Source organism: Hippopotamus amphibius, chromosome 12, assembly GCF_030028045.1.
Source record: "Hippopotamus amphibius kiboko isolate mHipAmp2 chromosome 12, mHipAmp2.hap2, whole genome shotgun sequence".
NCBI classification, from domain to species: domain Eukaryota; kingdom Metazoa; phylum Chordata; class Mammalia; order Artiodactyla; family Hippopotamidae; genus Hippopotamus; species Hippopotamus amphibius.
The window spans coordinates 26,062,343-26,084,900 of NC_080197.1; the positions used below are offsets into that span (position 1 = coordinate 26,062,343).

The window sequence follows — 22,558 nt, forward strand, 5'->3', positions numbered from 1 at the left end:
GACCCTAGTGAGTATGAGAGAGAAGTGACACGCCGTGTTTTACATTTCGAAAGCTCTCTCTGGCTGCTGTGTAGAGGATGGATTGAGGAAGGGACCAGAAGGGCAGAGCAAGGGGGAAGAGAAGGCCGAGCTGAGCTTGAGAGTGGAAGGGAGCCTGACTGGGAGACGGTGCACACGGACCTCTGTATCTTTCCCTGAGCCAGTCCCTGTTTTAAGCCCTTCACTGTCAGTCGCCGCAGCAGTCGTATGAGGTGTCTACCCTCACCCCCGTTTTGCAGAAGATACACTCAGAGGGGAAGTCATTTGCGGGTTTTGCCCGCCAGGTGGCGCGCTTGTGCCCCGCGGTTCGCTCCGTTGACCCTGTAACGGGGCGGGACCTGCCCTCGGTGGGCGCGCGCCGCCCCTCCCGCTCTGTTCCCGGCTGTGTAGTACTCCACGCCGGCCGTCGTTCGCTCGGCCGGTCCCCGGTGGAACTGACCCCTTGCGTGGCTCCTAACTCCCCAGCGGCCGCCCCTCCGGGAGGTGGGGAGTCACGGAGGTGGACGGCGTTGCAGTTCTGCATTGCGCGGCTCCGGCGGCCCTAGAGCCTGGAGGTCGCGCCCCTCTTCCAGACGCGGAAGCTGAGGGCCGGCGCCGGGGCCCGGCTGGGAGGGGGCCTCGGCGGCCCGCCGGGCGGGGGCGGGGCCGCGGGGGGCGGGGCCCTCAGCCTCCGCGCCGGCGCCGATGGGCGGGCGCCCCCCCCCCGCCCGTCCCCCCAAGTCCGCGACGGCGGCGGCGGCGTCCAGAGCCCGGAGCCCGGAGCCGCGCCCGAGTCGGAGCCGAGCGGGTGGCGGCGCCATGGCGTGCGCGGGGCTGCTGACCGTGTGCCTGATCCGGCCGCCCGCGCCCGAGCCCCCGCGACCCCCCGCGCCCGCCGCCGGGCCCGCAGGACACGCGCTCTTCCAGGACGTGAGTGGGGAGCGGGCCGGGGGCGCCGGCGCTGTGGCCCTGGGGGTGGTCGGTGCCCCTCGCGGTGTCGCTCCAGGTCTCTGTCGTCTCCCTCCCTGTCGTCTCCCAGGACTGTATCTCTCCCTGTCGCTCCTGGCCCCCGTCTCTGCGGCTCTCTCACTCCGCCGTTCCCTGTCTTTAGGTCCCGTGTCTCTTCCTCCAGGTGTGTTGGGGGCCCTGCCTCCGCCTCTGGGTCTCTGTCTCTCTCACTGGCTCTCTCTCACCCTGCTGTCTCTGTTTCCGTGTGTCTCCCTTATCTTTCTCTCGCTGCCTTTGTGTCCCGTTCTGTCTCTCACTGCTTCTCTCCTTATCTCTCCTTGTCTCTGCTTCAGTGTCCCTGCCCCTGCTGCCCCCCGACCCAGAACCACCCCATGTATGTCTGGCCGGGTGGGGGCTGTCAACCCTTGATCACGGAAGCAGTCACGGTGCCCCTCTATGGTGGCCCCAGGCTGGGCTGACCCAGGCCGGTGGGCCTGGAAGAGGAAGCAGCCCCCTGACTCCTGACCTAGTGCAGACCCCAGAGTCCCTTAGATCTGACCCAAGGGCTGTAGGATCCCACAGTTAGTCGAGGCTGCCCACAGTCATTCTCTGTGGTCTGTATACCCTCCCCTAACAGGCAGGTGGCCCTGCAGCCCCTGTGGACACAAGTCGTGGAGCAGCCTGGCCCAGCCTTGGTCACTGCCCTGAGCCCCTTCCCCAACCTTTCACCCCAGCGTTCAGCCCGTCCTGTTCCTCTCATGCCCCCACCTGAGAGGTCCCCGCCAGTGGCAAAGGCTGTACTCCTGCCCCCTCCCCACTGTCCCTAGTGACTCAGCACTTGGCCACAGTCTTACTGGAAGGCTGGGAGGGACCTGACCCTCCCACTTCCCAGATGGAAAAACCAAGGCCTGAAGGGTTAGGGATATGTCCCAGAGCACACATGGAGGCAGGGGCACACTAGGGTGTGGCCCTAGGTGTCCTCATTTCCAGCTTAGTACCCCTCCCCCCCCTCCCCCCCCAGTATCTCCATCTGTCCCAGCCAGGCCACACTGGGCTGCTGTGTGACCCTGAGCCAGTGGCAGACCTTCTCTGAGTCAGGCTTCTGGCTAGGGGTTACATTCATGCCTGAGCCTCACTGACCCGAGAAAACAGCCAGAGGGGAGGGCATTCAGAAGCTGGAGCTGATAGGGGCTCTCTGTCCAGGCTTTGGCCTGCCCTCCTTACCAGGCCTGCTGGTTTCTTATTTGCTGGGCTGCTTTGGATGACTTGGGAGTCTCTGGTCCCTAGGGGAGACAGGGACCCTGTCTTGACTGCTCTGCTCTTGCTGCCTCTGTTGCCCTTCCTCGCTGCTTCTCCATAAATACGTGTCCACCCTTGTTTACTGTACCCATACTCCCCCTGCATGTACACACACACACACACACACACACACACACACACACACACACACACACACACACACACACACACACACACACACACAGGCCTGTCCAAGACCCTCCTACTGAGTTGGCCTCATAGAACGTCCCAGCCCCGGAAGGGTTAACCCTGGGCTGCTCCCCTGTGTGCTAGTGGGAAAACAGGCACCCACAAAGAAAGGATTAGCCACAGCCTGCATGTCAGGGTCTTCAACAAGTTCACAGAGAAACAGCCCGGAGTGGGCAGAGTCTGGGAGAGACCATAGCCACACAGCAGAATCAGGGTTCAGTTCTGGGACGGGTGCCCAGGATCCTCAGGCCACATCTTGGCCCATCTCCGCACCTTCCTCAAGCTGGGACCTTTCCAAGGGCTGATACATCAGGCAGAACTTGGGATTGACTCTGGTTGTGGGAGGTGAAGGTGCAGAGAGCTGGCTTGGAGCACCCCCCACATGGCCAGCCCTGCAGGAGAAGTGAGCAAGCGCTGGGGCCCGCTGTGTGCTCTTCCTGCTCTCCCCTTGTTGGAAGAGCTCCTGCAGGGTGGAGCTGGGCAGGGGTTGGGACCAGGCTGGGCAGGAGGAAGGGAGACGCAGGGGGCAGGCCGGCCAGCTGGGGCTCTGTTGAGTTGGGTGGGGGCCTCTTGCCTCCCAGCTCCCAGCTCCCATCCATGCCCTTTTGTCCTTTAGGTTTTCCGCAGAGCAGACAAGAATGGTGAGTGTGGCTTCCCCTGGGTCCCACAGTGGGAGGCAGGGTGAGGGATATCAGGGAGGCCTAAGGGAGGGTTGGGGATGTAGGGCACAGTCTAGAATGGAGAAAAATCTTGAGAGGACCCAGATCAGGAGAATCAACCGAGGTGTCCTTCTCGGAGGAAGTGTTGTTTTGAATTAAGTTTGGCAGGGTGGAGAGTGGAGGAAATGTGGTTTGGCCAGAGGCTGGAGGTGGGGGCTTACTTTCATGCAGTGCCCTGGCACAGTGGGGGGTACTTCCTGTATATGACCTCATGTTGTCCTCACAACTGCCAGCTAAGTGAGAATTCTTCACCCCATTTCACAGACAAAGGAGCAGAGGCCCAGAGAGGTCAAGCAGGCTGCCTGAGGTGGTGGGTCTTGAACCCAGGTCTAATGTGAAGCTTGGTGCCAGGCTTCCTGTGTGAGGGGTTTTGAAGGGTGCAGTCATGCAGATGGGGCCCTGTGGGGGATTTTTAGAGGCTCAGTAACTTTCTATATTACCAACCATCTGGACCCAGGGAGGGCTTGCGCAGTCTGCTTCCTGGGCAGTCTCAAACTCTGGTCTGGCAAAACCTTGAAGGCTAAAGCAGAAGTCATTAAGGGACCCTGCAGGCAGGTTGCTGCCCATAGATGACTTGGAGCAGCCCACAGTGCCCTGATTGGCCAGTGGAGGGTGTGAGCTGAGACAGCCTTGACCTCACTTTCACCTGGGGTCTTCAGACCTGTTTATGTTTCAGCCTCCTCCATGCCTTGCCCCTTCTCCCTGGGTCTCTTCAAATTGGTGGAGACCGTTTATTCCAGCTGGTTGATCAGGGCACGTGGTCTCATTTGGATCACAGTATTTTGTCGGGGGAGGTTCAGACCCTCCTCCAGCTCCACTCTCCCCACCCATCTGCTTAAAGACCTGACAGGTATGCTCTCAGCCTCTGCTACATGTCCCCTGTGATGGGGAGGTCTTTCCCTCCTGAGCCAGCCTGCTTCTTCTTACAGGAGCTCAGCTCTTAGGAAGCTTTCATCTGACTCCCTGTGGCTTCTCTCTGAAGGGCCTGGGTCCAGAGCATGGAGGTCCCCTCCACCCTGGAGCCACACTGGCCAGCATGTGGGACAGAGACCCGGCTCCGAGTCCTCCAAGTGACATCTAGGCCCTGCCATGATCTGTGTCCCAGGCTGTTGTTCATTTGTTTCTTCATTTGGCAAACATTGAGTCCCTACCCAGTGCCACATGTGTACTGCCCTGTCCTTTGGGTGCCTCCAAAGTGGGCCCTATTGCCTTAAATGGGCACCTCTGGGGGCCCCAGCCCTTTTGTCCTCAGCCGCCAGGCCTCCCATCAAGCTCAGAATCCCATTCCACTTGGCTGGGTGGTTGTGAGATGTTGCGAAGCTTTCAGTGGGTCAGGATCTGGTGACGGGTACAGCCAGGGGTCAGGGATACTGACTCTGCTTCTGTCCCGCTCCACCGCAGATGATGGTAAGCTCTCATTTGAAGAATTCCAGAATTACTTTGCCGATGGGGTTCTCAGCCCCAGGGAGCTGCGAGAGCTGTTCAGCGGCATTGATGGGCATCCCGCTGAGTGAGTACACGAGGGGGATGTGTGTGCTGCACATAGATGTGAGGCCAGGTTATCCCAACCCCACTGTGTCCCCTGCTGCTTTGGTTCCTTATGGAGGATGGGGGGGGGGCACAGTGCCAGGGCTCAGTGCCAACTTTACCCACCCACCTCTCCCCTCCCTGGCTCCAGCCTTGCCCATCACACTGCTTCCCGCTGGGACCCCAAAATAGCCAGGCCTGAGTCACCACCTATGGTTCAGCCCACAGGTGCCCCTCCCAACTCCCGCTTCCTGTAGGGACCAGAGGATGCCTGGGGACAGCTGGGCCCCGCCTGCTTCCACCCATGGATGCAGGTGCTCCCACATCTATAGGCCTTAGTGCGAGTTTGCCTGCCTTCTCCTGCTTCCTCGCATGGATGCACATGCGTGCACAGCTATCCCTCCCTCTCACTTCCCTTCCCCCCATTTCCTTAGAATAAATCCTAGGCTCCCATGTTCCGAGGCTTGGGCTGGACCTTTTGTCTGCAGTGCTACCACCTCACCACCACCGGGTACTCCAATCAAATTTCTTGTCCTTCAAGGCCTAACCTAGGCAACCCCTCCTCCAGGAAGCCCTCCCTGACCTACCAAGGAGTACCCCATGGCTTCTCTGCATTTCCACAGACCTGGCTTCCCCTTCCCAGCCCTAACCACTCCTCTCTGGCCTGTGTTCACATCTGCTTCCCTGGGCTGAAATTCCCTTGGAGGCAGAGTGAGACTGAATTTCTGACCTCAGAGAGTGTTTGGTGTGCCTGTAGTGCTTGTGCTCCCCCTCTCTGTCCACGGAGCAGCTTAACCTAGGGTGGAGTCAGAAGTTGCCTCCTTGTCAGGCTGACCTGGGCAGAAAGAGGAAAGGAATGTTGGCTTCAAACTCCCAGTTTACCGGGCCCCAGTCAGTGGGTCTGAAGGGCACCTTCTCTTTTCCCTGCAGCAATTTGGAAACAGAGAAGCTGTGTGGTGAGTAGGCCCATGGGAGCTCTTGTCTTCCGGGACCTCTGGGCAGGTGGGTGTGATGAGAGGCTGTTGCTGGTGTCCTTATGGAACAGGATGGGCTGGGCTCAGGGTATGAGGCCTGGTTGGCTGCTGGGGAATTCCAGGTTGTAAATGGAGGGGTGGCGTGGGGGTCTGGGAACCTTTGCGCACCTCCTCTGCCCTCAGACTACTTCTCCGAACACCTGGGCGTCTACCGGCCTGTGCTGGCTGCACTGGAGTCGCTGAACTGTGCAGTGCTCGCTGCCATGGACACCACTAAGCTGGTGAGTGGCTGAGGATGGGTGGCCCAAAATGAGGACAGGGAGTGCCTGCTGTGCAGTGGGAGCCTCCGCCGTCAGGCTCAGGCTGTGGAGCTAGAGGCCTGGGTTCTAATCCTGGCTCCCACTTTCTGGGTGTGCATCTTTACCTCTCTGGGCCTCAGTTTCCTCATCTGTAAACTGGGCATAATAACAGAACCTACCTCCAGACATTTGTTGTGACGATTAAATAAGAATGAAGGCAGGGATTTTTGTCTGTGTTGCTCTCTACTCTATTACCAGCACCCAGGCCTCTGCCTGGCACACGGTAGCCACTTCGTACCTGGAGCTGCTGCTGCTGCTACTGTTTTTATTGTTGGCCAGACCAAACTGTTGTGGGGTATCAAGCCCAGCTCCCAGCAGGGATGGGCTGGGGGGTAGGGCATGCACACACACATCCACAGGCCTGTGCTGGTGTGTGGAGCCTGGTTGGGGGGCGGGGTGCAGACTGAGGACATGCGTGAGTAGGCAGGCAGGTGTGCTCCCATGTGTTTGTGTCTTGTGTGTGGACACGTGCGCACAAGCATAAACAGTGCTCACGGCCAGGGCTCCAGGCCCTTGGATGGAATTTTAAAAACACTGAAAGCCACCCCTGCCTTTATGTGTTCTTTTTAAGAAATGTCTCCACCTCCATTTGTTGCATAGCTCTGAATAAGAGGGTGAGGAGGGAACAGTGAGTAGGCCTAGGATTGTGCCTGACCTCACCTTTTACAGAAGGGAAACTGAGACTCTCAGTGAACTGATGATCAGCTGAGGACAGGGCTTCCCTTCTCCTTGCTCTCACATGGGATTTAGTAGCTTTTGAAAGGGTCATCCCTTAGGGCCTGGCATGGAATGGGAATGCAGATGGTACATGATGAGGGGTTGGTGTGTTATGATGACTTCCATACCTGTGGCCTGGACACAAGTGGGGGCATCCCCTTGTTGCCATGGAAACAGGACCCTGGGGGTGGGGAGCTAGACTGGCATTCTCTGAACTGGCACTGGTTCACTGGTTAGTGGGGATTCACAGTGCAGGTCAAAGTAAGGGCCCCAGGGGTCCTGACCACCTCCTCCTGGCCCGGAAAGGGTAGAGGGTGACCCATCACCACACAACTCTGCCAACTCCAATCACTGAGCCTTTTATCTGGCATTCAATGCCTCCGACAGAGCTGCAGCTCAGCCTGCCGAGAGTCCGCCTCTGCAGCCCCCCTTGTGGCACCACCCCCTCCAGTCCAACATGACTCAGTTGAACACTTCGTGCACCAGCCTGGAGCCACATTCCTGGTACATGGCCCGGGTCATCCAGTGGCATTGGAAGGAACGCAGCGAAGCCACCATGGAGCCGCCTGTCCACACTGCTGTGCCACGCCCGGGCTTGGCCACCAGGCGGGGTTGCAGTGCCCCATAGCCGTGCCGCCGGCACTGAGCCTCCAGCTCCATCTCCAGGCGCTCAGTGAAGCCAGGGAAAAGCGTGGAGCCACCGGCCAGCACCACAGTGTTGGCCAGCCGTGTCCGTAGTGTTGCGGGCATCCTCTGCAGTGCCCGGAAGGCCAGGGTGGGCAGCCCCGGCTCAGCCTGGCCTAGCAGACCCGGCTGGAAGATGGGTTCCGGGCAGCGGAAGCGCTCGCTGCTGAGACAGACAGAGCACTCATTGCCTAAGTAGAAACTGACCGGATGGTGGCGGGCAGGGTTACAGAGGTCACCCTGGAAGTCCAGTGACACATAGCAGCAGCGCTTTTTGAGCTGTGTGATGACCTTGCGGGGCAGGGCCTGCAGTCGTTCAGCAGGGCACGCTGCCACCAGCAGGTCACGCAGGTAGCGCGACAGGGTGCTGCCTGCCACGTCCAGCCGGAAGGTGGCCTCGTGCCACGAGTGGCCCGCATAGATGGGTGTGGCGTGGCACACGCCCGCGCCCGCCTCCACGGCCACCCCGCTGAACGCGCCGACGGAGCAGAGCGCCAAAAATGCGGTGCTGGCCATGTGGCACGCGGGCACCGCCAGGGCCTCGAACAGCAGCTCGGCCACCTTCTCGCGGCCCGCGGGCGGAGCCGACGGCGAGTCGCTCACCAGCACAGGCCACTGCTCTGGGCACACCTGCAGGCCGCCCACCAGCAGGCGCTCCCACAGCCCCTCCAGCGCCTCCCAGTCCACCACCACGCCGTGCTTGATGGGGTGCGCCCGCGCCACGCCGCCCGCCAGCTCGCAGCCGGGCGCCCCGGGCAGCACGGGTCGGTCCCAGCTGGGCACCAGGCTGGAGCTCTTCAGCACCAGCCGCGGCTGTTCCTCGCCCGCGAAGCCCGCCTTGGTGAAGCCCGAGCCCTGGTCCACCACCACCGCGACGCGGCCCAGCCGGGGCAGCCGGCGGACCCGGCGGCTCCCGGACAGCGACGCCACCTTTGGGCCGGCCACGCCCTTCAGTCAAAAGCTCCGCCCCCGGAGGCTCGGCCCCGCCCCCGGCGTGAGAACCCCGCCGCAGCCGGCCTCGGTGGAGGCCCGCCTTTCAGCTCTTGGCTCTGCCTCCTAGGCCTGCGTCCTCGCCTTTCTGGGCTTTAGAACTCTCGCCCTCATTTCTTGGACTCCGCCCCCTGGTCCTGAAGTCCCACTCTTCTGGCCGGAGTGGAGGTGTCTTTTCAGCTCTTGGCTCCGCCCCTGGGCCTGAGGCCCGACCTTTGGTTCAAGTGTCAGTCTCCTTCCTAACTGGACTCTAGTTCAAGGCCCCACTCCCTCTCCGAAGATTCGCAAGGGCTGTGCGGCCCCGCCCCCTAAGCCCTTGCAAAGGTGGATGACGAGAGGGCCGGCCCAAGTCCTTTAAGAGACTGAGAAACCTCCAGGAGCAGCTCTGGGAATGAAGGGGTCCTGTAGCAATGCTGTCCAGACATATATCCTCCTTGGCGATCCCAGGAGTCCAGCACAGCCCTTGAGCCCCCGGCGGTCTCCTGGCACTTCTCAACTGGGCGTGACGGAAGTGCTGTAGCGCCTGGTCGTGGAGGTGGGAGGGCGTGGTCAGAGAAGGAAGGAAAAGAACTTGGATTGGACTCATTGTGACCTCAGTTCTCAGCACCTGCCGTGCTTCCGCAGCCTCCATCCTGATGAAAACGCCTCAGACCCATACCATCTCCTGGGACAGGGCCAAGGGTGGTGACTTTGACACCCAGGGGTCTGGCCTCGGCTGCCCAGCACAACCAATTTGATTCCTTCCCCAAACTACTTCGGATTATCTGGTGTGCAGGGGACAAATGTGTGACCCCTCCCCTCTCAACGCTGAAGGGAAAGCTCTTAATCACAGATCTACAGCCACCCCAAAGATCTCTGTGTGCTTAGCCTTCAAGGGCCCAGGTAGCCAACAGAGGGATCCTACCTTCAGGGGCTTGCAAATGTGGACCTGAGTTTGTGACTCAGTTCTGAGGCTGACTCACTGTGCACTGAACAAGTCCTAACCTCTCTCTGGGCTCTCTTTCTCCAAAGGCAGTCATCCTCACACACAGGAAATAGGCCATATCTTGTCTTTGCAGAGTCTCTTTACTCTCTTTAAGACCATTCTGGTTGCAAGTTGAAGACCCATTCAGGTGAGCTTAAGCTAAAATACGAATTTTTATCACAAGGATCTTGTGTGTCTTATGGATACCAAGGCAAGGGCGAAATCAGGTTTTAGGAAAAGGCTGGAATCAGGGTCTGACTGCCGGCCTGTGGGGGACCCAAGGTGTGTACAGAATCTGCGTTGTGTTTATCTTCTCAAGACTGGCTTCAGCCTGTGTATGTTCTTGTAGAAAACATAGTCTCCTATAGTTCTTGAATTACAGACCCAGGGAAGGGGCTGATAGGACCAGCTTGGGCCGATTGCTTATGCCAGGCGGTGTGGCCACATTGAGGAAGGTGGTTACCCTGATTATAACCATGTGGATGGTAGGAAAGGGTCAGTTCTCACAAAGCAGCAGGGGAGATGCTATGGGTAATACAACCTTAAGCCTGACGCAGGTGGTGTGCTGTTGACACTGACAAAAATGGATCTTCAGCAGAAGCTGTGCCTGTGGTTTTAGTGAGCTGGGACCTTCACCCCTGCTGCATCTGCCCCCAAAGGGGGCATTCTGAGGTTGGTCGCCTGCCAGTAGAAAGCAGGCTGCTCATTCAGCAGGGCTGGAGGGGGTGGGGACAACTACGGTCTGGAGCCAGGTTTGGGACCCAGGAAAGTGAGGAGAAGCAGCTGGCTTCTGCCCACAGAAAGTGGGCCAGGCCTCTTGTGGGTGAATTAGGGAGGTGAACCTCAAATTGAAGACCACACATGGCAATATGGCCAGAGCAGGGGTGAGGGCAGAAGTCACTAAGAAGCCCTAGAGGGGAAGACTGAGGCTGGGGGGCTGGGACTGTACATCCCAATAATGTTTGGACGTTTCCCTGTGGGCAGTGGAGGACCAATGTGAGCTTATGAGCAGGGGTGTGAACTGCCCCACAGATACGTGGTTTGGAAGAAGCCTTTGGCTACAACGTTGGGGAGAGGATGGGACAGCGTAGGTTGGTAGACAAGTGACCGAGGTGCCTTGGGGGTTACCAAACAGAGTGGGGTAGGAGTGAGGAGTCAGAGGACCAGGAACCCCAGCCACTCCTCCTGGGTGCTCTCACAGGCAGAACGTGAGTCTAAGGCTCAAACTGTGCTGTGGGACCTTCACAGTTCTTCCCCAAGGTGGTGGCTTTTTGCCTGGGACCTTCCCTCAGCCTAAGAAGGACTTGTGAGTGCTGGAGACTCTTGGTGCTGCCTGGCCTCTGCTGGAAGCAGGTCCCTCCTAGCGTGGCCAAGCTTGGGTTTGCCCAAGCTCACTTCCATTAGGCCTGCAGACCTGGCAGGATCTGACCCGGGCCTGGAGTTGGAGGGGAGAGGAGCAGCCTCCCTCCACGGTGGCAGGGTGCCCCCTCCCCAGGCTGGAATAGGGGTTCTGACGCTTCAATCACAAGAAAGGAGAAGGCGAAAACAACCTTGGCTCCAGGCCATGGCTGTGGCTCTGCCCTCGATACGCCTGTTCTTCCCTGTCTTGCTCTGGGCCTCAGTTTCCCCGACCCCAGCTCCACGCGCCGATGCCTCAGGGCTACAGGCGCCAGGGTTGCTATGCGCTCTTTATTGGGCCCGGCCGAGGTCCGGGGGTCCGGGCCAGGCACTCAGGGCCGCGGGCGAGGGCAGCGGCACCGCTTGCGCGGTCGCCTCGCGGCGGGGTCAGCCTCGCTGTCCACGTCGCTCTCGGTCAGCAGGCGCTCGTAGAGCCGCTGCCAGCCCTGCGCGGCCTTGGCCCCGCCCCCCGAGCCGGCCCCGCCCCCGGGCCCACCAGCCGCGCGGCGCCCCTCTTCCTGCAGCCGCGCGTCCAGCAGCAGCAGCAGGACCAGGATCCTCTTCATTTCGCGCGCACGCGCGCCCTCGCGCCGGTCAGCGCCGTCACCCGCCCCTCGCAGCATGGGCGCCGCCGCCTGGGAGCCCTCGGGGGCACCCGCCGCGTCCTCACCCGGCCCCCCGGGCCTCGCGCGGGGGCCCGCCGTCGCCTCGGCTAGCTGCTGCCGCTTGTCCAGGGGGAAAAGCAGCACGATCTTGGCCTGGGGGTGGGGCAGGGGCGTGAGGGGAAAGAGCGCACCCCACTTTCCTCCCGGGGACCCTCGCCCACCCGGGTTCTGTCCCCCAGGACCCTGCCCCCTCTTCGTTTACCCGGGCAGGGGGAGGTGGGGGAGGCAGGCACCCCGCCCCATCGCTCGGGACCCCTGACTCCCCTCTGGAAACCCTCGCCCACCCCAGGCTGACCTCCTGAGACCTCACTCTGATCACGTTTATGAAATCCCCTGCCTGCCCTCCCAGCCTCGATGCTGGGACCCTCACCCACCCAGGCCAAGGTCCAGGGCCTCTGCCCACTTGAAGAGGGGGAATGGAAAGGGAGCACGAGAGAACTCCCTGTGCCCATAACCGCAGTGGCACCAGCTAGGCTGATTCACCATGCCAGGACCTCCACCCATGTGCCCAGGGTTGGGAGAATCCCCCCCTGCTCATCCTCCTAGGCTCCCAGGTCTCATGCACCTCCTGGTTTCGGGAATACCTGCTCTCCCCTCTGGGTTATTAGGACCCCATCCACACCCACGTGGGTTCCTGGGACCCTCATCCTCAGAACAGGTTCTCTGACCCCTTCCATGCCCCATAAGGCCTACACTACCAGCATCCCCTCTTGCCTACCTGCCCAGGTCCCCTGGGACTCATGCTCGGCTTCTTCCACTTGAGGTGGTTGAAGAACTGCTGTTTCCGCCGGGCCTTGTCCATGTCAGATGGCTTCTCCTTGCGGGCCGGCTTGGGCACTTTGGTCCTCTTGTGGGAACTGTTGTTTCCCATGGCAGGGCTGGTCACCACTGGCGACCCTGGCCCATGCTGCCTCTGCCCTGCCCTCTGGCTGGGGGCCCCTGGCCCCGGCTCTGTCCCAGCGAGGACACATTGTGACCTCATGGGTTGACCTCACCAGCTCCAGGCTCCAAGCTGCTCCTCCCAGAAACCACAGGCGAATCTTGGCTCCATTTACTCTGTCTGTGACTCCTGGCCTTGGTTTCTCAGCTGTGAAACTGGGCTAATGATGATAAGTGAGGCAATGCTTGTAAGGTGCTTAGTAGTGAGAGAGGAATTTCTGTGATCTGGGTTTGAATTCTGACTCTGCCACTAACTAGTTGTGTGACCTTGGTCAAGGTAATCAACTTCTGTAGGCCTCAGTCTTCTCATATGCAAAATGTGAGATTGTTTCCTGTAAATTGTTATGAGGATTAAATGAAATTCTGCTTGCAAAGAGGGCCTGGCTCAGAATGGGTACTTGTGTCAGCCAGGTTCTTTGGTTGTAAACAACAGAAACTGATCAATTGGGACTTCCCTGGTCTGGGAAGATCCCACATGCTGTGGAGCAACTAAGCCCATGCACAACTACTGAGCCTGCGCTCTAAAGCCCTTGTACCATAACTGCTAGCCTATGTGCTGCAACTACTGAAGCCCAAGTGCCTAGAGCCTGTGCTCCACAACAAGAGAAGCCACCGCACTGAGAAGCCCACACACTGCAGCAAAGAGAAAGCCTGTGCACAGCAACGAAGACCCTATGCAGCCAAAAATAATAATAATAAAAATAAAAAGAAACTGATCAATCATCTTAAGCATCAGAAAGGGAATTTATTGGAAGGATTTCAGGACGCTCAAAGCATAGCCAGGAAGTCTAGAGATCAGGCTTGGAGAAACTACTGGCCTGAGAATGAGCGGTCCCAGCCCCCACTCTGTCCCTGCCCATCTGATGGCTGAATTGAGACAGGCCATGGGCAGGAGACGAAGCCCTTGATGTATGGTACCTCTGGGGCCCATAGCACCACAGCTCCCGAGGACTCCCACCCTGGACTGTGTGTGCAGGTGGTGGTGGGGGGAGGGAGGTGCTGGTGAGGAGGTTCTCAGGAAATTGATGACTGTTAGATGTACAAGTGGGCAGGTTTCTTGTTAGTATTATGTTTGGCAATAAACACAATGGCAGTTCTTTATTGAGAACTTATATGCCAGGTCCTAGGCTGAGCCCTGTGTAGGAAATAACTCACTGGAGCCTCTCAACAGCTCCGTGAGATGGCTGTTATCATCCCTGCTTTATAGGTGAGGAAACCGAGGCACAAGGAGATGAAGGTAGTTGGGGAGTCTCTGAGCATTCCCACTGGGCAGCACAGGGCCTGGCACATGGTGGGCCTCCCTGTCTCTGCCTGCCCTGGCAAGGGCTGGAGGAAAATGGCAGTGTAGATGGGTGTCAGTGCTGGAGTATGTGTGCGAGGCCAGTGACCTGCTGCCTTGTCAGTTATGTTTCCTGTAAATTGTTATGAGGGTTAAATGAAATTCTGCTTGGAAACAGGGCCTGGCACAGAATGGGTGCTTGTAAGAGGTGCTCAGTAAATGTTTGTTGTACAGATGAGTGAATGAATGAATGGATGAATACTAAGATTGTGAGTCTGGGTCAGCTGGTGAGTATGGGGCCATATCACGCCATCATTTTGCCTCTTGTGTCAAAATTGCCCTGCCCCACCCCCACCCACCCCCAGTCTAGCTGTGCCTGGGGCCTCACTGGCTGAAGGTGGTGCCCCAACAGGGAGGGGGCCTTGAGGTCCAGAGAACAGCAGACGCTTCCCTGCGAGCTGGCCTCATACCTCCCAATAAGAGAGGCCAGGCCCAGGCAAGGAGGGCGTCCGGGGTCTGCTTCCCTGCTGAGTCCCAGCACCCTGCTGCGTATGCCAGGTCTGCATGCCCTCTGCTCTTTACACTGCCTCTGTTGCTCTGGTGGGCGGGGGTGGGCACAGGGGGCAGCTCCCCATTCAGAAATATATGCTTGGAGCCGGGAGATGCCGACCACACCCCCTCTGCCCCCAGGAGTATGAGCGGGCCTCCAAGGTGGACCAGTTTGTGACACGCTTCCTATTGCGGGAGACGGTGAGCCAGCTCCAAGCCCTGCAGAGCTCGCTGGAGGGGGCGTCAGATACCCTGGAGGCCCAGGCCCATGGCCCATGGTATGTGAGGAGCTCCGCCCACCTGCAGGTCCAGTTCATGAATGCCCATTATCTCCACGTGTCAAGGCCCTCAGCTTTTATCACATTCCATAGTTCTAGCATCCTGGAGCCCAAATTCTTACTCTTAGGCAGGAAGGCCAAGAGGGGGTGAGCAGGGGTGGCCGGCTTTGAGGCTGGGCCTCAATGTCCTGGGAAGCCTGTCTTACCCCCCACCCCCAGGCCTGTTCTGGGGCCCCAGTGTTTGGCCCTGTGGGTCTGGGAGCACTGGGCTGACCCTCCACTCCCCTCAGGTCAGATGAAGAGAGGGTGGAGGTGCAGAGCAGGCCCCGCGGCAGCCGGCGGGCAGGGCGCCGGGCCCTGCGGAGCGTCGGTCGGTCACCTACCTGGTCTCCTGGCTTCTCTGACACAGGTGTGCCTGCGGCGGGGTGGGAGGGCACAGCATCCCCCAGGGCCCCAGCGTTTGCTCCTCCACTTTCCCTCAGTTCATCCCGAGAAGCCCCCAGCCTGAAGGGGCCTGTGTCCGACCCCCAGGGCGGAGCTCAGAGGCCGAGATGCAGTGGCGGCTCCAGATCAACCGTCTCCAGGAGCTCATCGACCAGCTCGAGTGCAAGGTGAGTAGTCGTGTGGCCAGTGCCCTGTGCCGGTGGACTTTTCTGGAATCCACCCAAGCCAGGCACATGCCGGGGACCTGGCCCATGCTCTGCGTCCATCACAGGCCCCCCGGCTGGAACCCCTGCATGAAGAGGAGTTTACCAAGGGTCCCAACTCGGTGAGTCTGGGAGAGGGGCGGGCAGCTGGGTGTGGGGCCAGGAGGAGGTCACGAAGTGAAGAGGTTCACGGGGCCAGCTGCCCCCGGCCTCTGTCTTGTACACGTGCCCCCTTCTCCAGGCTTGGCTCAGCCCTTGTCCCCCAGGCCTGGCAGGCAGATGCTGGGTTCTGGTCCTTGCTCTGTGCTCCTTCAGAACTCTGTCCTTCCTTGGGCATCAGTGTCTCTTGTCTACAGTTCTGAAAGCTGGGTCTGGAGCAGTGCGGACAGAGGCTAAAGGGGGCAGTAGGAGGTGGCTGGATCAAGGTAGCAACTTTGGTGATGGGAAGAGGAGGATGGAGTCAGGGATGCTGGGGGCCAGGTTGGGGCAGGAGCCCGACCTCAGGTTGGCTGGGTCAGCTGCAAGCCAAGAAGGGCGGGGTCCTCCTGGAGGCTACAGCAGTCTCTCACCCCCTGCCCTGCCCTACCTCAGTTGACCGGGCTGCCTCTCTTGCCAGCACATCCTTGTGGCCCAAAGGCAGGTGCAGGTGGCAGAGGAAGCCCTGCAGGACTTCCACCATGCCCTGTGCTGCTACGTGGACTTCACAGGGGCCCAGAGCCATTGCCTGCAGTGAGTCCTCAGCTGGGTGGTGGGCTGGCCAAGGTGGGAGTTGGGGGTGAGCAGGGAGGAATGCTGGGGCTGGGTGTCCTGGGCCGGGGCTCTCGTTAGACACCCCTGGCTAGGTGGGCAGAGATGGTGGCAGCCCAGGCCTGGCCTGGCCGTCTCTTTGGCCCTGCAGTGTGTCTGCCCAGAAGATGCTGGACAATGCCTCCTTCACCCTGTATGAGTTCTGGCAGGATGAGGCCTCCTGGAGAAGGTATGAGCTGTGGTCTAACAGCTAATGTTTATTGTGTATGGGCCCTGGTGTGAGTCTGGAGGTTCAAGCCTGGGTTCAAATCATCCTCTCCTATTTACTGGCTGTGTGACCTCAGGAGAGTTACCTAACCCTTCTGAGCCCCAGTGGCCTCCTTTTCGAAATGAGAGTGATAATAATTCCATCCTCTTATCACCTAAATGAGACGACATGTAAAGAACTGAACACAGTGCCAGGTACAAGGTAGGTGCTTGTTGAATACTTACTGTTACCACTGTGCCACACCCTGTGCCACGTGCCTTGTGTGTCACTTCATGTAATTCTCACAGTATCCCAGTGAAGTGGATACTATTGTCCCCATTTCACAGAGGAAGAAACTGAGGCTCAGAGCCACTATAAGGAAGGACTGAGATCTGAAACCAGGCAGCAGGACTCGGTGGGAGTGGGGAGCTTTTAACCATGTGGTCCTGATCTTTGGGGACCAGCTGCAGCCTCAGTCCACTGTGCGGCCCTCCCCAGGCACCAGCAGTCTGCCTGCAGTAAGGCCTTCCAGCGCATCCTCATCGACCACCTGCGGGCTCCAGACACCCTCACCACCGTGTTCTTCCCAGGTGGGCTGCAGTGCCCAACCCTCTCCGCAGCCTTGGGACCAGGGGGAAGGGCATTGGGTACCTGATGGCCTCTGACTCCCAACCTCTGACCCGCAGCCTCCTGGTGGATTATGAATAATAACTGAGCCTGACCTGCATAAGCCAAGGAGCCCTGCCTGCCTCCTTCTGGAGCTTCTGGACTGGTCAACTCAGCTCATGACCAAGGATGCTGCCACATCTATACCTGGGGCCTGGCTCTCAGAGGCCCCCCGAGCCAACTGGCAGAGAATCGCTTAGCCCAGGGATCGGAGACTGGGCTGCTTGCTTTCTGTTTCTTTCTTTAACAGTGTATTTTATTGCTTATAGCTTCGGCCTCTGAGGCACTCTGGCATCTGTCTGGCTCAGGAGGCCTGGATTCTGGTCCCCTGTGCCCTTGCCTTGCTGTGTGACCCAGGGCAGGTCCCTTCTCTCTCTGAGTGGGCCATGGCTGTCTGGCTATTGGGTACCTGCGTTCTTCTTGCTGTCTTGGGGCCAGGCTTCTGCTCTTCCCCAAGCCAGCAGCAGAACCAGGGCTGATGCTCAGGGACTGTCCCCACCTCCCCACCTCGACCCCTGAGGCTGGATCAGTCTGTAGTGTGGGCAAAGGTCCTGGGCGTCCCCATCACCCTCCTGGGCCGGCAGGCTCCTGACTCTTCCAGCACCTGCGGCTGCACTAGGAGCCCTCTGGAGGATCCTGGGTTGGTTTGCATGTCATTTGCATATCATTTGCATGCTCATGCCTACCCATACTCAGGGCACTATGGGAAGCCCCAAGGTGAGCTTGCTAAGTAGCAATAATTTGGGCCCAGAGTCACTTACTGCCCCCAGATACCTCTGAACCCCAGCCCAGGACCCCAGCCCAGAGGCAATAAAGGCAGTGGTCACCTCTGGCGTCGTGTCCTCTCTCTCCCTTGGCAAGAAGGCCAGGGCCCTGTGCCGGTGGATAGCAGGAACTTAGTTATGGCCAGTCCAGGTTTCCTCAATTTAGGACCCTATCACCCCACAAACCCTGGTTCTGGGGCCTTTCCTGGGAAAGGAGAGTGGACATGGGCTCTGCGTTAACCCCCCAAATCCTGGGGGTTCTAGCTTCACCCCCCTTCCTTTGCCAACAGGGTGCTGTATGGAGTTGGGGGCAGACTACAGAGCCTTATCAGGGTCCCTGTGAGAAGACCTGTCCCCAGGCAGAACCTCCCCCGCCTCTCCAGGCTGAACTTGTCACCACCCCTGCCACCTGACAGAGCCCTAGGGCAGTTCCAGGAGAATAATGGCTGAGTCGTTCCTACCAGCTACTGGTGGACCCTCCTCCTAGCTGTCCTGCGAGGTGACCAACATGGAAGCAGGCGGGAGGTGGCTGCATAGGACCTGGGCTCTAAAGCGGGGCACATGGCACCACGAGAGCACAGGCTACCTTCTGACCTGGTCTGGAGGGTGTTGGGGTCAGGAGTTTTTAGCCAGAAGAAATGCACAGGCTCAGGCTTTCAGAGGGAGGAGAGCCCTGCCTCACTGAACTGAAGAAAGCCCAGAGGCAGGCTGAGGCCAAGGCGGGGAGGCAGCAGGGCCTGGAAGGCACTTCATCTCGAGGAAGCTGTGGTAGGTTTTAAGGGGTGACTGCCCAGTGGGCTGCGTGACATTTCATCAATGTGCCTGACTGTCTGGTGGTGCCAGGTTGTGGCTGGGCCCTGGGGTGTGGCCGGGAAGGCAGCTCAGGGGGTGTCAGCTCAGGGTAGACATCCTAGTTTGGGAGGTTTCTCCCCAGTGACCCCTGTAGGAGTTCAGATTTGCAGGGACAGAGCTGCTCCCACTGGCCTACCCAGCCAGGCCAAAGAGCCAGCACAGGGGTCCCTGGGGCCTCCTTGGCCAGCACTATGCCAGGCTGCACCCTGCCACCCCACTTCCTAGACTCCTGGCAGTTCCTAGAAAGTGCTGCCAGCACCTGAGTCACTCAGGTCTGGGTGGCTGGAGGAGGTTTCAGTGTGTCTTTGTTAGAGAAGCAGCCCATCCAGGAGGAAATAATCCTGCTTCCCTGCGTTCTAATTCCTTCTGTTCTGTTTCCTCCACAAAAATGGTACCAACAACAAACCTTCAAAACTAAAAAAGTTCCCATTGCCTTCTTTGAACAACGATGCTGAAATTCTTAAGCTCTATCTGACACCTCTCAAGTGGGTGTCACCCTTTGCCTGCCTCACACTGCAAAGGAGTTCTGAAAGTTAACACCCTTTAAAAAAAAAAAAAAGAAAGAAAGAAAGAAAGAAAAAGATGAGCTACATCCTCCCTTCCTTGCTGAAGGCTTGGAGGTTCTGGGGAGAGTCCTGCAGGTAGAGGGGAGAGTGTCAGTCCTACAGGGTTGGGGAAGGCCTCTTGGAGATGGTGATGTTGGGTTTGAGCTGTGAAAGATTAGCAGAGGTCTCCAGACAGATGTGAGGAGCAGACAGGCAGGTAGAATGTTGCAGACAAAAGGAGCAGAAGGAGGAACGGCAGAGTGTAAGGGATTGGAGGTGGGCATGGAGGCCAGGCCAGAGGGAGTTTGGATGATGCTTGAAGGTAATGGAGAGCCGGGGATTGCCAGACAGGGGAGTGCTGGGGGCAGGTGTGCAGTTGAACTACAGACAGGAGCCTGGAGCTACAGCTACAGGGAGAACAAAGTTCTAAGCTGGGGCTGTGGGGGCACGGAGGGGCATTTGTCTACTTAACTCTCGCAAGCCCACATTCATTTCCATCCTGCCATCCCTCTAGGCCCCCAGGTCTCAGCCATCATCATCTCAGGCCTGAAAGACTGTCGCAGAGTCTTCACTGGGCTTCCCTTCTGCAGTCCAACCCCACAACAGTCCATTCCCCATAAAGAAACAGACAGAAGGGGCTTTCAAAACATTGCTATGGTGACCACACCCCTCTGGCCAAGACCCTTCAGTGGCACCACACTGCCTTTATTTATTCATTTAAAAATTTTTAATTTTAGTTTGTTTTTTATTTATTGGCTGCATTGGGTCTTTGTTGCTGTGTGTGGGCTTTCTCTAACTGTGGCAAGCAGGGACTACTCTTCGTTGTGGTGTGCAGGCTCCTCAATGCAGTGGCTTCTCATTGCTGAGCATGGGCTCTAGGTGCATGGGCTCAGTAGTTGTGGCACACAGGCTTAGTAATTGTGGCACACGGGCTTAGGTGCTCTACGGCATGTGGGATCTTCCTGGACCAGGGATTGAACCACTGCGCCACCAGGGAAGTCCCCTCCTTGCCTTTAGCATCAAGATCAAGTTTGATTTCTTGACTTGGCATTCAAGGCCCTTAGCAATCAATACCCACTCCCATTGTGTGCAGCCTCCTCTCCCTAAAACACTCCAGCTGAGCTATTTGCAACCTCGGTCACTTCCCTCTAGGCGTTTGTTCCCTCCCATCCCCTACCCCAGCCACTCTAGGAAAGGCCTCCTTAGCCTTTAAGTAGCAGGTCATAGCCATCAGGTCTGAGTCACCTTCCCCAAATCTCGCCCTCAATACCCTGCTCTTGTTGGCTCTTCAGCTCATTTCAGCAACCACTGGGTACCTGCTTTGTGGCAAGTGCTGGGGATGGCGAAATGTCTAGGGCTGGTGACAACACTAAGGTCAAGGGCAGGCAGAATACTGAAGCTGGGCGATTCTGGCTCCTTGTGCCAGCCTCCACCCCCACCCTTTCACCCACTCCCTGCACCTGCCTCCTCACCTTCTTCCCACCTGTGCTGGTGACTCACCTGCATACAACTTGTCTTAGGGACTGGCTCAGTGCCAGGCCAGTTGCTGGAGAGACAGCAACAGTCTAGGTGGCTTCCCTTGCCCTCCAGCTCTCAGAGAGAAACACGCACAAATCCCCTTAACATAGACTCTGATGGGTTGAAATAAAAGGCCTTTAAGAAGTTATTGTGAGGCATTCCCTGGTGGTCCAGTGACTAGGACTCTGCGCTTCCACTGCAGGGGGCAGGGGTTCTATCTCTGGTCGGGGAACTAAGATCGTGCATGCCATGCGGTGCAGCTGAAATAAAAGAAATTATTCTCAAAACAAATACCACTTGAGGAAGATATCAGGCTCCAAGCGGTATGCTGGGACAAAGGTGAGCCCTCAAGGACATCACATATTGGCAGAGAGAGAGAAAAGCAGGTTGTGATGAAAGCCTCTGTTTACAGGGGCTTCCTGGGTGCTAGGCCCTATGCTAGGCGTGACTCACATATAATCACGTCGCCTCACAACAGCCCAGTGGTGTGGGCACCATTAGCATCCCCAGTTTACATGTGAAGAACCAGAAGCTCAGCAAGCACATGCTTGCTCTGAATCACACAACTGGATCTACCCACTGGCACCGAGAGCTACTTGCTGTCAAACGTGACCATCACTGAGCAATCACTGAGTGAAATTTCGGGCATCTCTGGTAAAGGAAACCAGCCCAGGGCTGGAAGACAGTAGCAGCTTTAACAAAGGAGGGAGTGAGACCAAGCCCTGGGGCTGCAGGATGGCAGATGGGGTGGCAAGAAGAACCACGCAAGCACAGCACGAGGTGGAGGGTGGATCTGATGTGGGCTTTTCAGAGCTCAGCCCTTGGAAGGTAGGTGGTGGGGGTGCTGAGCACTGACCATTTCTGGAACTCCCTAGGAGACACCCAGAGAAAGTTGGTTGAATTCATGGGGCAGAAAAGCAGCCTCAGAAAAGGCTGGTGCAAAGAGGAAGGCAAAAGGTGCTGGGGTGTGCACCCTGGATAGGAATCTGGCTTGTGGATGGAGGCAGCAGAGGTAGAAGGTCTGACTTTGTCCACAAGAGAGCGCATGGCACCAGGCAATGAAGCTGTCCTGGAGAACTAGGGGTGGTTTGTTGCTGGTTCCCCGATTGTCTTGGGAGAGAGGACTTGGAGGAGGGGATACACCCAACTCACTACCTTGAAACTCCAGCATCAGAAACAAGCACAGATGCAGGATGAATTTAGATTGATGCATGTTTGCTCATTCTGAGACTGTATCATCTCAGGCCAAATGATTTCAGTAGGTTTCTTGAGTGTATCTTTGGCAAAATTTGAAAGGGCTCTTCCCTTGAAACCTGCCTTCCAAAAGGAACAACTCTTTCCTTTTTTCCGTCTCCTTCTCTCTCTGTGTGACAAGGATTCATACAGTAATGCTTCATTCTTTTTTTTGGCTGCGTTGGGTCTTTATTGCTGGGTGAGGGCTTTCTCTGTTTGTGGCGATTGGGGCTTCTCTTGTGGAGCATGAGCTCTAGGCGCACAGGCTTCAGTAGTTGCAGCACACAGGTTTCAGTAGTTGGGGCTCAAGGGCTCAGTAGTTGCGCACGGGCTTAGCTGTTCCATGGTATGTGGGATATTCCCGGACAAGGGATTGAACCCTTGTCCCCTGCACTGGCAGGCAGATTCTTAACCACTGAGCCATCAGGGAAGTCCAATGCTTCACTCATTTTGATTCATCAAAACTGCTGTTCAGTAGCACTGAGTACTTCAGTAATTGCAATTTCCAGAATTCATCTTCAAATCTGCCTAGTCTCTTACTTTTTGCTAATTTTTTGCTGTGTTTAGAGCTTTCATAGTTATTTTCTTTATTATTACTTTTTAAATATTTATTTATTTTTGGCTGCATCGGGTCTTAGTTGTGGTATGTGGGCTCTTCGTTGTGGTGCACAGGCTCTCTCATTGTGACTCACATGCTCAGCAGCTGGGGCATATGGGCTTAGTTGCCCTGCAGCACGTGGGATCTTAGTCCCCCAACCAGAGACTGAACCTGCATCCCCTGCATTGGAAGGCGTTCTCTTAACCACTAGACCACCAGGGAAGTCCTGTCATAGTTAGTTTATA

The 22,558-nt window shown here is 57.8% G+C and overlaps 3 protein-coding genes across 10 annotated transcripts; 1 reads left to right on the forward strand and 2 right to left on the reverse strand.

The window, feature by feature from the left end:
* Positions 1-33: 33 nt before the first annotated feature.
* On the forward strand, positions 34-17,636 carry NECAB3 (N-terminal EF-hand calcium binding protein 3). Of its 8 annotated transcripts, XM_057701995.1 has the most exons (13): positions 721-948; positions 3,071-3,095; positions 4,575-4,683; positions 5,631-5,656; positions 5,858-5,955; positions 14,360-14,496; positions 14,787-14,905; positions 15,028-15,107; positions 15,212-15,265; positions 15,760-15,872; positions 16,042-16,119; positions 16,636-16,727; positions 16,824-17,636. In XM_057701995.1, exons 1-13 carry the CDS (start codon positions 724-726, stop codon positions 16,850-16,852), a joined length of 1,185 nt encoding a protein of 394 aa, XP_057557978.1. In that variant the 5' UTR covers positions 721-723; the 3' UTR covers positions 16,853-17,636. The 8 variants fall into 8 exon arrangements, 6 of the variants coding, with proteins under 6 accessions (XP_057557980.1, XP_057557981.1, XP_057557976.1 ...); XM_057701994.1 differs by lacking the exon at positions 3,071-3,095 and having other exon boundaries at positions 85-948; positions 5,631-5,702; XM_057701997.1 differs by lacking the exons at positions 3,071-3,095; positions 14,787-14,905 and having other exon boundaries at positions 34-948; positions 5,631-5,702; positions 14,979-15,107.
* ACTL10 (actin like 10) lies at positions 7,054-9,055 on the reverse strand. The gene is made up of 2 exons (XM_057702128.1): positions 9,032-9,055; positions 7,054-8,364 (listed from the first exon to the last, which is right to left on the reverse strand). The coding sequence occupies exons 1-2, from the start codon at positions 9,053-9,055 to the stop codon at positions 7,213-7,215; spliced, it is 1,176 nt and encodes a 391-aa protein (XP_057558111.1). The 3' UTR covers positions 7,054-7,212.
* C12H20orf144 (chromosome 12 C20orf144 homolog) lies at positions 11,078-12,510 on the reverse strand. Its single transcript, XM_057702003.1, has 2 exons — positions 12,170-12,510; positions 11,078-11,544 (listed from the first exon to the last, which is right to left on the reverse strand). Exons 1-2 carry the CDS (start codon positions 12,431-12,433, stop codon positions 11,119-11,121), a joined length of 690 nt encoding a protein of 229 aa, XP_057557986.1. The 5' UTR covers positions 12,434-12,510; the 3' UTR covers positions 11,078-11,118.
* Positions 17,637-22,558: the final 4,922 nt, after the last annotated feature.